The 14,141-nt window shown below is 38.4% G+C and overlaps 1 protein-coding gene across 2 annotated transcripts in view; it reads right to left on the bottom strand.

Annotated features, from left to right (window-relative positions):
- Positions 1-4,291: 4,291 nt before the first annotated feature.
- Positions 4,292-14,141, bottom strand: part of LOC126475517 (CCR4-NOT transcription complex subunit 9) — a 69,134-nt gene continuing 59,284 nt past the window's right edge. For both annotated transcript variants that reach the window (XM_050103444.1, XM_050103445.1), the window contains 3 exons: positions 7,303-7,497; positions 7,036-7,127; positions 4,292-6,126 (listed from right to left, as the gene is read on the bottom strand). In XM_050103444.1, coding sequence (XP_049959401.1) covers positions 5,940-6,126; positions 7,036-7,127; positions 7,303-7,497 — 474 coding nt within the window. In that variant the 3' untranslated portion in view covers positions 4,292-5,939. The remainder of the gene's footprint in view (positions 6,127-7,035; positions 7,128-7,302; positions 7,498-14,141) is intronic.

Here is a 14,141-nt window from a genome sequence, read left to right as displayed (position 1 = left end):
TTTATAGCAGAGGTAGTGTTGAAAGCGGAAAATAAATTTTCTTTGGTTATGGTTTGGAAGTGGGTTACGTATTATTGAGTATATACAGGCGGGATAAAATTGTATAGCAGATTACGGTAAAAAGGGGAAGGTGAATACGAAGTGAGACTACTGGTAAAAACAGAAAGATGTCACAGCGGGACCCACCTCCTCTTCCTCAAAATCACCCTCTCCAAACCTTCCAGGAATTTCTGACTTCCAGCCTTGCCTCTCAATCCTTCTTAAAAAACCTTAATCCTACTCCCAACATCACCACTGCTGAAGCCCAGGCTATCCGTGATCTGAAGGCTGACCGGTCCATCGTCATTCTTCCGGCGGACAAGGGTTCCACGACCGTGGTACTTGATCGTCGGGAGTATGTGGCTGAGGGACTGCGTCAGCTTTCAGACAACACCACATACAACGTTTGCCAAGGTAATCCCATTCCTGATGTCCAGGCGGAGCTTCAAGGAATCCTCAGAACCTTAGGCCCCCTACAAAACCTTTCACCTGACTCCATCAACCTCCTGACCCCACCGACACCCCGCACCCCTACCTTCTACCTTCTTCCTAAAATTCACAAACCCAATCATCCCGGCCGCCCCATTGTAGCTGGTTACCAATCCCCCACAGAACGTATCTCTGCCTACGTAGATCAACACCTTCAACCCATTACATGCAGTCTCCCATCCTTCATCAAAGACACCAACCACTTTCTCGAACGCCTGGAATCCTTACCCAATCCGTTACCCCCAGAAACCATCCTTGTAACCATTGATGCCACTTCCTTATACACAAATATCCCGCACGTCCAGGGCCTCGCTGCGATGGAGCACTTCCTTTCACGCCGATCACCTGCCACCCTACCTAAAACCTCTTTCCTCATTACCTTAGCCAGCTTCATCCTGACCCACAACTTCTTCACTTTTGAAGACCAGACATACCAACAATTAAAGGGAACAGCCATGGGTACCAGGATGGCCCCTTCGTACGCCAACCTATTCATGGGTCGCTTAGAGGAAGCCTTCTTGGTTACCCAGGCCTGCCAACCCAAAGTTTGGTACAGATTTATTGATGACATCTTCATGATCTGGACTCACAGTGAAGAAGAACTCCAGAATTTCCTCTCCAACCTCAACTCCTTTGGTTCCATCAGATTCACCTGGTCCTACTCCAAATCCCATGCCACTTTCCTTGATGTTGACCTCCATCTGTCCAATGGCCAGCTTCACACGTCCGTCCACATCAAACCCACCAACAAGCAACAGTACCTCCATTACGACAGCTGCCACCCATTCCACATCAAACGGTCCCTTCCCTACAGCCTAGGTCTTCGTGGCAAACGAATCTGCTCCAGTCCGGAATCCCTGAAGCATTACACCAACAACCTGACAACAGCTTTCGCACCCCGCAACTACCCTCCTGACCTGGTACAGAAGCAAATAACCAGAGCCACTTCCTCATCCTCTCAAACCCAGAACCTCCCACAGAAGAACCACAAAAGTGCCCCACTTGTGACAGGATACTTTCCGGGACTGGATCAGATTCTGAATGTGGCTCTCCAGCAGGGATACGACTTCCTCAAATCCTGCCCTGAAATGAGATCCATCCTTCATGAAATCCTCCCCACTCCACCAAGAGTGTCTTTCCGCCGTCCACCTAAACTTCGTAACCTCTTGGTTCATCCCTATGAAATCCCCAAACCACCTTCCCTACCCTCTGGCTCCTACCCTTGTAACCGCCCCAGTGTAAAACCTGTCCCATGCACCCTCCCACCACCACCTACTCCAGATGTCACATCTCTGCCCAAACTCTTTGTCTTTAAATATGTCTGCTTGTGTCTGTATGTGTGGATGGATATGTGCGTGTGTGCGAGTGTATACCTGTCCTTTTTTCCCCCTAAGGTAAGTCTTTCCGCTCCCGGGATTGGAATGACTCCTTACCCTCTCCTTTAAAACCCACTTCCTTTCGTCTTCCCCTCTCCTTCCCTCTTTCCTGATGAGGCAACAGTTTGTTGCGAAAGCTTGAATTTTGTGTGTATGTTTGTGTTTGTTTGTGTGTCTATCGACCTACCAGCGCTTTTGTTCGGTAAGTCACCTCATCTTTGTTTATATATATATATATATATATATATATATATATATATATATATATATATATATAGACACACACACATTGTGGTAAGACCAAAATGGAGTTTAATTGAAAAGAAAGTAATCAGAAGATAACTAAAACTGGCTGAAAATAACCCTGCATTGGGCAACAAATATAATACTGAAATTGGCAAAAAAATAAAATCTTTTTTCCTGTACCTACCTATTTGCTAAATCATTTTACATTATATTCTGTAAAATAAGAGCAACACTGAATCTAGATTCAACACCTGTGCTTACTTAGCCTCCTCCCACACCAGAACACAAGTCTGATTCAAGCAAATAAGGCATGAGCATCAGATTTAACAGGTGAAGAGAGCTGTACTTGCCATAAGACATCTACTCCTTGCGGCTTCAATTTGAGAGAGAAATTTCTGAGACTGTGTGTCCGTATGAAAGTGAGTGACGAACTGTGGGAAAACTGGAAAAGAATATATTCGAAGGCCACTGAAAATTAATTGGACTGATAAGACAATAAATGAGGTGGTTCTCCACAATATCAGTTATGAAAGAAATGTGGGGGACATACTGATCAGAAGAAGGGGCAGGGAATGTGTTTTCTGGGAATAACTTCATGGTATTTCAGGAAGCTGTAATCAGCAATAACCTTAAGGGTAGACAGAGACTATTACATGCAACAGCTATCTGAGTGTATCTGAATCCTCCCAGAGTTAAGGGGAATGTGTCAGGAAATCATCCAGTTTCCCATATTAAGTTAAAAACTTAAAGGATGATTCACTTTTCAGTCACACTGAGATTCTGCAACTTGCTATAACAAATTTTGTCATGGCCTTGTGCTGTGGCACATTCTGCAGTTACTGATGAATCCCACTCCCACATAGAACAGTCAGCTATAAACTTGACTTTTGATGGAATTTAATTCTCAATTGCTCACCTCAACAAGCACTTTGTAGTGACAAAAATCTGATCCTGGTTAAACATTGGAGGTGAACAGAGTGAGTGAATGCACTGCACAATGTCTCACTTACTGGTACAACATACATTAATAGTGCTTCTCCCACCTCTCCTTGAATACTCGTATTAGCTTCCCGGTTATGGAGGTGTTTAATAAGACAGTTGATTGAGTATGCAAACTGTTTCCAGGGTATCGTTTTACTCTCTCATATTTATGAAAGATTTTAGCCCTTGCACCTGAAAGGCTGTGATGTTCTCAATAAACAAACTTTACTTCTCTGCAGTTGCACACCTGTTCCTAATTCATTATTCTTCCTATGGCGACTGTAACCCTTGAAGACAGGGGAACTAGTTTCTCAGAGATATCTCTTAGAAGCAAACACATGGGCCTCTCTTGTGCCACCTGTTTTAATTCCTCCACATAAATTACTAATACAATGATGTCCCACTGGATTGTGGAACACATATCAATGAGGTTTTCCTGCCTAGGCTATAAGCGTTATTAAGTGTATTGTCATTCAACGACAACTGGGTGTTAACTTAATTACAGTAGCTGATTTGGTTATTTAGCTATCAATGTTTCTATTAGAAGCATTCCATTCCAAAGGTATTTAATGGGCTTCAAATTTGTAGTAATCACTTCTAATGCATTTTGTACATAAAGGGGGAGGAGGGGTATCTTGTTGAAACTTTTCCTTCCTCCCATTTAATGGCAACACACAGAAAACTGAATTTTTTTGCTGCCAATACAGACTGCTCTGGACGACTAGCCTGTAGAGTTCTCTGGATGTTCAAACAAAGAGGATGATTTTTGGTTTAGTCATGAGCATTTTTGGTCCCACGAGAAGTTAGGGAAGTAAATACTCATCCAAACACAGCCTTCTGTAGGCAATAATACAACTTGAGTGTGAAAAGTGACTCAGAGATTCCTCACTCACAGCTGCTTTGTCTCAACAGCCATCTACCTGATCAACAGCTTTTTTAGGTCCAGTTTTAAGTGGATTGTAATATACTAACAATCCAGGTGATTACATCAAGATCCCCACTAACTCATTTTTTTACACCTTTTCTAAGAAAAGTACCCCATTTTTGGCCACATGCAGACAACGAGACATTGGACTGCACTACTCGTGACAGAAAAGCACACCAAGCACAAATTTTTGAGGCAATGGATTATACCTTTATTCAGAGGTACCAAGCTCCCATCAACTTTATAAGAAAATTTATTTCAGAAACATTTTTTCTATAACAAATATGCTATACAATCTATAAATTTCAAGTGTTATAAAACAAATATAACACCAATGATCAGGTACAATTTAAGATGTTACAAACTGTATCAGACTGCATTAACAAAAAAACAAAGTAACAAAAGTAAATAAAAATAGTGAACTACAAATAGTTTTCCAGATGTTGCTACCTCGTAGCCTTTGTATAGTGCAAGTTGTACTCAGTACATTCTTCTATATTCTCTTGATTCAGTTTTCTCACCTTTAGGAAGTGTGTGACAGAAGTTATGTAATTTAGCCTGCCAGCAGGACACAATTCCATCAAGGGTATATAAATCAATATCATAAAAAACTATATTAACAGTAATACATTCAGTATTCTCAGATAATTTGTGAATTACTTCAACATTAAAAAGTTTTTCAGTGCAACTACAACTGTAAAACTCACTTCTCAGAACAAAATCAAATTATGCAATTACATTAATTATGACATATTTAAAAAGACTTACAATTAGCCAATACCATTTACAAATAAATTTCATTCTGGGTTAATGATGATAAATAATGATATTCTGAGTGAGAAAGTTGCATGTCTGCTCTTCATCAATAATGAAGGACATTTACCAGTCTTAAATATTGATTTTTAAATATTAACATGAATTATGTAATATTTTTATATCATTCTCTACTGTACATTATTATTTCTTTCCTGAAAAGTAACGAGCTTTCTTTGGCTTATATGTACACAAATTCGATTTATCTCTTGCTTTAAAATAAATAAGATAAATGTAAAAATAATACAAGGCCCCAAAAAGTGACCATTCAGGTCAATATTAATGACATTCTACCACAAAACATAATAATCAATGTACACCAAGATAAGAGTAAGTTAGATGAAGAAAATGACTGAAAAGTTAAAATTAATATGGAAGAGTAATTAAGTGCTAACTCAAATTTGAGTTATCTGCAAACTCTTTAAGTCTCAAAACTGATTTATCTTATAGGCATATCAGAGCAGTAAACTCTACATATAAAATATTTCCTTACAATACACAACACAGTACACATCATAGTCATCACTTCAGTGGTCTTACATTTGAATGTATCATGTGAACAACAGCTATTATTTGTTCCAGGCCATCTCAACATGAAGACTGCAGATTCCAGAAATGTATGACTTGTCAAGCACATTCTCATACTTTACACATAAATCATTTAACTGTTCTTTTATAACTTAAGTTTACATGTATTCCTCTCTAATAATGAACACTTACTTCTTTTATGTAAAGAGATACACTTCAACTACTTTCCATGCATCATATTGCATAACAATATCCAGAACTAACTCTCACATTTTTCCATTTCTGAATTCACAGAATATTTCTGATGCAATTTCAGATAATATAGACAACAAAGATAAAATTATCCCAGATAAAGGGCATTTTAGGTACTGACTTAGCCAGTATTGAAAATTGAAATTTCTTCAATTAGTCACCCAGTTTCTTTGCAAGATTAAGTAAATTGGAAACACCTGTGAATAAAATCAGTCTATCCCTCTGTGGTGTCATGAATAAACTGCTACAGACAGAAACAAAATATCAACAACATAGTCAAACAGTTCAATTCACTGTGGGGCAAGGGGTGATATACCAACATTAGTATTTGCGCCAACAATAGTGACAGGTCCTGCTTCAAGATTTTTCAGCAGTTGTGTCAACCAGTGTTTTGTTGACTTGTCATCCTGTAGGCAATTTGAGAATGTGGTGTCCCTCAACTGATCAGGCAGACACTGTCGTAGTGCCTCTCTTGCCCTGTAACACAGCTTACATTAATGCACATTTGTAACACAGTACATTCACAATAGCACCTAGAAAAACAATACTGTAAGTAAAAACAAAAGGTCTACAACAGAATGCAGCAGTTTGAAACACGCATCTCATCATATTTTGAACTGTGATTACTTTTTCAGAATACAGGACATAATAATGAATATTGTACTTCTGCAGTTAAAGCTACGTCTTTTTGTGAATTATTTAATTTGGATACAGCCCATGGTGAGTCCTGCATTTATTACCTTCTGAAACACCTTTATAAGTCATATTTGATTTATTCCATTGATATCCAGACATTCCTATAGATACCAACAACTTCCATAAGGCTTTAAAAGTCTTTACATTACTCCCACATCACCCAACACTGTCATGTAATAGTTACAATACCCTACTCTTATTTACTAGGAGTGGGCTTCCAATGTCCATTTGATCATCCTGAATAAAGAATTTCACTGTTTCTCTAAAACACTCCAAACTTTACTTCCAGAATGGCAAAGTGAATGACATAAAAAACTGAGAGTTCTGCCGACATTAAGGTACTCAATCTCTACACAATAATAAAAACTGATTCTAGTTCCTATACTGACTATAACAAAGAAAGGAGTAATGTGCTAATGGTCTTCAACTGGATCAAGTAATTAGTACACTCAAATAACTAGGCAACTAAGCTGCTGATCTACCTCAAAGGGAGCCTCTATTTTCTCATGGTTAAGTTACCGACAACTTTAACATGTTCCACACCTCACAGTTAACAGTAATTTATTGAAAGTAAAACAACTACACAAATTACCTTATAATCTTTATAATGAGAAAATTAAAAATAATTTTAATGTTTCAAAACAATACACATATAATAGTGGCACTAGCATTATCTTATTTAGAACTTACCTAGGGTTGTCAGAGAGGCGGAGGTAGCATCTCACAACATGTTTAAGCAGCCTTGCTGAAGGATCTTTTGCCAGAGACAATACCATTTTTCCCTAAAATATAATTTCCACAGGCATAAAACAGAAAGATTCAACATGTAATACATCAATAAGCAATGTTACGCAAACAGAATTTCTGGTGGGTGAAATTATTGCAAAAACAGTGCACTGATCAATTTAAATGAGTCAGGTGAAATATAACTCAGCATACAGCTATTAAGACACTTACAAGGATCATAGCAACATGTGAGAATCTGTCGTAAGTCTGACAAATGTATGAGAGGCCACTGTCATCAAGAAGTATCTTCTGTAATATGAAGGTAGCCACAGTCTTTGATAGTTCTGATCCACTTTCCATTATTCGCAGACACAGTGGGATTATCTCAGTTGTCAGAAGGAATGTAATGACCTCTTGTTCATCAGTCTGTGAAAATATCACCATAAAAAATGTGATAATCTGCATTTTGTGTCTAAAGATCTAGATTTTATGTTAAGCACACAAGATTCTTTCAACACATAACACTGAATGGCAAAGTTACACCAAAAATTTTACAATCTGATATGACAAAAACATTGAAATATTCTAATTGGTACAGCACAATTTTTTTTTGTGCACTGATTTGTCTTGTACATTTTCCACACTGCCTGGCAGCTATCAGATGCATTTAACAGCTAACTTATAGATAATAAATACAGAAAATTGTGCTTATTTAAAGGAAACTCTGACTGTTACGGTGCCTGTGAAAACTAGCTGACAAGTTATATTTGAAATGAACGATCAAAATTTTGAAGTTAATCTCTTTCCAATTACACTTCATTGGTCTAATTAATCTAGTGTTGCAATGTAGTCACAAGTGCAAATGTAACTCCAGCTCCATATGAGAATGAAGGATATGCGACCTGCACAAAGACTCGAAGTGACTCAGTAACATTCTGTATGTTCCTTTATATTTTCACTTTGCCTTTTTGTTTAATTCCTTTACTTCTATGTTTCTCTCTGCCCTTCAAGGTACCCTCACTCAAGCCTTCTTATAAACAGCTATGAACATCAAACTCTTTCCAAAAACTGGAATACATTATCTCTGTGGCAATTCAGAATTCATTTGCTGCCTGCTAAAGAAAATATATATCAAGCCTATGCACTTACGATTTACTATACCTGCACTACTTATTCAGACACTCTTTCATATTTCTTACCCATGGAAGACAACTTTGATTCTGTTGATGACTCAATTTGAGTTTCTATTTGTATTTATGTCTATAACAATTTGCTAACTCCTGAAAATTTCATTATACATGAATAAATCTCCACTTATATGTTCAAATATTCACTGCTGCCATTAACTTTCCATGTTCAGAAAAGTCTTTGAATCCAGAAACCTAAATACAAATTTTTATATGTTCTTTCACTAGTTAAATCATCTTACAATGTTGCAACTGGGGTTCTTGGTATATTTAACATTAATTGACTAGAAGGGGACACACACACACACACACACACACACACACACACACACACAAAGAGAGAGAGAGAGAGAGAGAGAGAGAGAGAGAGAGAGAGAGGTATTTCTTTGACACCTCTTTCTCCTATGTTTGCATTATTGCATTATAAAAATTACTGAGTGGTTATAATTACAGTGGAGCTCCTCACAGAGGTCCAGTGTCGGCTGTAACTATCATATGTATGTATTCCAATGCGTTAATGCGGAAACTATTTATGCTGGAAAAAAATTAGTTAATTTTTGCCACCAGGTGTACATCTGGAACTGTGAATGTAAGAAAGATGTATAGAAATGTTTTCATATTTACTGGACTCTGAACGGGATGTGAGTAGAAAAGGTCAGACACATGAGAAAGGCATAATGCTGATTTTACTATTGACCGCTACTTACACAGCATGTTCAATATGAGCACTTCAGACATCGACAAAGTGCTGTATCCCTAAAATGACGTGATCAACAGTTGCTTGCAGCAGTTCTGTTGGAAATGGAGGAATGTGATTCCATATAGTGGCCTTCAGATTAGGTAGACTGAATGTGTCCCTGGTAAACATGTTCCCTTAGATCTCCCCCAGAGCTCAAAGTCACATGGATTCAGATCAGTTGACCTTTCAGGCCATGTGTCTGGAAAACCTCTGGAGGTAACAGGTTCATGTACGGACACATTATTAAGCAATATTTACTGGGCGAGTGACACAAGATGCTGCCCTGTCTTGCATGAAAACTGGGGTTTCCACACAGTTATGCTCTTCCAAAGCAGGATTCACATGCCGTACATGGAGGTCTTGATAACATGCACACGCCACTTTACACTTGACAGGCCCTCTGTGTGTATTCTCTTCAAATAATGAATAGAGAATACAGATGCTTGAGAATCCACATAACACAGTCACATGCAGCAACTGCAATAGCTCTTTGTGCACAACATGGTGTTTAATAATACCCCAAATTCAGTAGGCCTGTGTATTCGCTGCACCCTGCAGTGTAAAAATGTGCCTTGTCACCCCATAGAATATTGCTTAGCCACATGTCATCAACTTCAATCTGTGCCAGAAGCCAAAGAGCAAATTCAGAGCATTGCTATGAATCATGAAGTTTAAGTTAATACACCTTCTGAATCTTGTACAGGCACCAGTGTAAGATAGGGTGCAAAATTTTCCATACTGTTGATCATGGGATGGGCAATTCTTGGGACACTCCACAAGCACTAGCACTACCTGGGGCACGTGTTCCATGGCTAGTTACAGCAATAACAACCTCATCAATAACTTCCACCGGCATGGGACGCCTTCGTCTTCTAGATGCCACACCAAGCTCACCTGTGTTTTCAAATTTCATTATCTTCTTCTTTAAAACATTTAATGACAGTGGGCCTCTCCTCGGATCTTTTAGTTGACAACAGTTTCTCAATAGAGCACTGTAATTGATGCCCTTCACAAAAGACAGCACTCTGTCTCTCTTCTCGATTACCATCCTATTCACTCACATTATTGCTTTTCAAATGACAGTGTGGATGTCATATCATCATAAGAACAGTGTACATCACAAGATTTGCATCCGTTAGTCGCAACTGGAACCAATTAGTTTTCCAGCATAAATTGGTTCCATATTAACACATTAGCATATCTACCAACTTTTGCTGTCATATGGTAATTACAGCTCACACTGGACCTCTGTGAGTAGCTGTACTTTAATTATAACCACTGTGTATTACTTGAGAAAGCATCAGAAAGCAAACTCGGCTGTAACAGAAACTAACTCATTCAGATGGTTAGCTGTAGACAAAATCCAGTGAAAGACAGTACACATTGTCGTCTTGCAGTCCAAGCAGGGAACGTCAGCAGAAAATATCTTCACTAGCAGCTGTGAAAGCATGGTGTTAACATCATTAAATTTACTGACAATGAGGTGAAAGCAATGACTGTGCTGATGGAAAGTGTAACAAGAAAAATGATGAGGTCATATCAACTGTGTGCAAGTTACATCAACGAGGGAATGATGATGAGCAGAGTGGGATTTCTAGAAGCACAGTAAATACATAAATATTCTATTGACACAGGAATAACAGTAATATTTGGCAGCAATTTCTGCAGTATTATGAACTTTGCAAAAGCTTCACAGTTTTTGTAACACAGAACTGAACTTCAATGCAGGCAAGGAAATTCTAGGAATAATTATTCCATCTATGGAATTCAGTTTTAAAATGCACCAGAAAAGACAAGTCATGCTATGCAGGACACTGGCATAGAGCCTGTGACAGCATTACACTATTACGAATACTGCAGTGTTCTCCCCCCAACTGTTTCTCAGGCAAAAAAGCACAATGGTTTTGTCACCCTGGACACATCCTAAGTTCATTTCCTTGGCTAATAATACTTCCAAAAGCTATAGTTTGCAAGAATTAAGATTTCCCTTGTAAATATCAACTTCTAGTACACCTACTCTCAGCTACACATCATTCACTCTTGTTTCTCAAATGGATCTCTCTGCAGTAATTTCGTGGATGGGAATTATCCCTCATGTGATACCGGCATTGATTCAATACTGTGTGGAATCCGTTACAAATAGGACTAACATAATTTTACTGTTGCTTCCCCCACAGCAAAAACACTAAAACTAAAATCAGTTTCAATGTAACACAATTCTGATAAGGCCTGGATGAAACTGGGCATTGGTTAATTGAATACTTCAAAAACTGTTATGTTCTAGGAATTACTGAGCTGCAAATAAAAATAAAAATAGGAAATACAAATTACTACAGCTGATGTTTGCGATGAAAAAAATGGGAAACACATAACCTGGTTACAAGACAAGTATTTATCTTCAAAACTAATGAAATCTAGCTAAATTGGCATCTTCTACAACTTCACTGTTAAGTGCAACAGGAAGAAAAATACTGGAAACATACTGAAGCAAGATATAATATTAACAACACTGCTTTCTAAAAAATGAAAGCACTTTAAAAGCAAATGTGGCCTAAACTTGTATGGCATTTACAAACCAAGCAAATTCTTGAGAAATGGAAACAAATTAGATGCTTCAATTGCAGCATACAATACATACAAAACACGAAAAATACAAAGTATGAAACTAAGGACGACAAAGACGTTTGATTAAAAGGAACATGAAAGAACTGCAGTTCAAATATAAATAGGCCACATCCAGCCAGGTGGAGACTGGATTTATGAACATTTAGAAAATGTTCGCACCCGTACACTTGAGAACACTACATGATACAGACACTTTTTCACCCCCCCCCCCCCCTACACACACACACACACACACACACACACACACACACACACACACACACACACACACACACACACACAGAGAGAGAGAGAGAGAGAGAGAGAGAGAGAGAGAGAGAGAGAGAGAGAGAGAGAGAGAGACTAACATTGCCAAATACTGTAATTAACATGCTAACCCTGTAAAGTTACAGGATAAAGGGCAGCAAAAAGAAAAAGATTATCATTCTGCAGCCAAGAAAGAATTCACTATATGGAATATTACATGGAACAAACTGAGATGAATTAAGTATGAATTTTGGACAAAGTAGAAAAATGTGAATATCTATTTAGAGAGCAAAATCATACGAGGTAACTTAAATACCGGGAAGAAAAATTCAAGGATGGAAAATCCAGGATGGAATGTAACAATGTAAGTGTGGCTTCAGCAGTCAGAAACTGCAGTCGTGCGCTTGTGTGTGTGTGTGTGTGTGTGGGGGGGGGGGGGGGGGGGGGGGGCTATCTCTGATGAAGGCCTTGTTGGCTGAAGGCTCATTTTCTGACAATCTTTTTTGTGGTGCCTATCTGTGACTCAGCATCTCAACTTAATATTGTTAAATACTGGAGTCACACATAACCAATACAGCATGGAAAGGAGAATGTTCTTCTACTAAAGATACAGTGTTTTATAATTATATACCATACTGTGACAAAAATGAAATCCAGAAGAGGAGGTTTATAAAAGATTCTCAAAATTTTAATGAAAGTGATACCCGTGTAGCATTCTGACACATGGGTATGGAGTACATTGATAGCTATCATCACAGGATAATACACATGAGAGTGAGGCAAATTTCCCATACACTACTGCAGTCACAAACCAATTGACCAGTACCTTTAAACCTGACCGACTGAGGTCATTACAGATAGATCTCTGGACAGGCATGTTGCAGGTTGAAGAAATGATTCCACCATTCACTTAAAGTAATTTGGAAAAACCATGGAATGCATAGTTTGAAGAGTGATGTTTCCACCGTCAACTTTGGTTAAAATAAGTAATGTATTTAGCACTAATGGCTGGTTTCGAGCTTTAACTCGTCATGAAGTGCACGAATGGATGTTGACACTTTCCTCAGTCAGATACTTATGAGGTGGATATGTTTACATTCATCCATACATTTGAAAATGAGCTAAAGCTAAATCAAGTGAGTTCACTTGTTTTATAGGTTACTTAGTGATTTATTACTTGGTCATTAGGTTGTGGACTATTTTTCTGTGTCTACATTTCACCTCCTAATGCTGCAAAAATCTTCAGAGGCCCAACAAAGCAGTTTGTTAATTCTCAAATTTTAGAATCTCAGCTGAACACTTCATAAGTAAAATGCAACAACTAGGCTTGACACCTGACCACTAACTAAATTTCATTGAACTGTGTGGAGATCATTTATTGTGCTGCAATTCCTAAGGTTTTCCTGGACAGGAGTTACATTTATAGTTTCCAAGCCAAGTTTACAACACCACTTTTCTGCAAAATGATTTGATGACTAAGTTATATGCTTCAAGTAATGGTCTCAGCCACTCTCCCATCATTTGAGGTAAATGACTAGGATACTCTTGAAAATATTGTATGGTTGACTGTTGTTATTGTCCAAGTGGAGGGAGAAAAATATACCTTTCCACTTCTTGAAATGTTACTCCAGGCTGCAGTGGATCATGTCCAACCCAAGAGCAGTAACATGATTCACATAAACTGTGTTTTTACATAAAAATTGTATATAGGTATCATTGATGGAAGTGGGATTAATCCTCTTGTCCACAGCTTCACAATACATTTCTATCCTGAAAGTTCTCACTGCTAGTAAAATATTGTCATCACAGTGCACAACTGCTAGAGCTATTCATTCTGGTGAAGTTCTTGAGAAAAACACTTGTTATCTGCGATCAGTATTCATAATATCCTATTTTGCCACCAATCTACTCTACTGACACTAAAATTTTGTTGACAGGTGTGAAACCATTAATGAGGGCTTAGAAGTCTCCCATCAGGAACTTCCTCCTGAATGATTGTGAATTTTAGCCCTTGCAATCTGATATTAGCAGTAGATGGACTGTTCTTGAATGTACTGTGGCCACTAATCCCATGTGTTATTCCAATGATCAGATATTTCATTCTACACTAATTCATCAACCAAAATGAGCACCCATTTGGGGAGCATTGTTTCTACCACTTCATTGGGAGTGTGTGTGTGTGTGTGTGTGTGTGTGTGTGTGTGTGTGTGTGTGTGTGTGTGGGCGCGCACGCGCGCGCACGCACGCACGCACGCACGCACTAAATAGTTATG

This window comes from Schistocerca serialis, chromosome 4 (genome assembly GCF_023864345.2).
Source record: "Schistocerca serialis cubense isolate TAMUIC-IGC-003099 chromosome 4, iqSchSeri2.2, whole genome shotgun sequence".
In the NCBI taxonomy this organism is placed as follows: Eukaryota; Metazoa; Arthropoda; class Insecta; order Orthoptera; family Acrididae; genus Schistocerca; species Schistocerca serialis.
The sequence above is the reverse complement of the archived record's forward strand: the minus strand, read 5'-3'. Positions and strand labels throughout refer to the sequence as shown.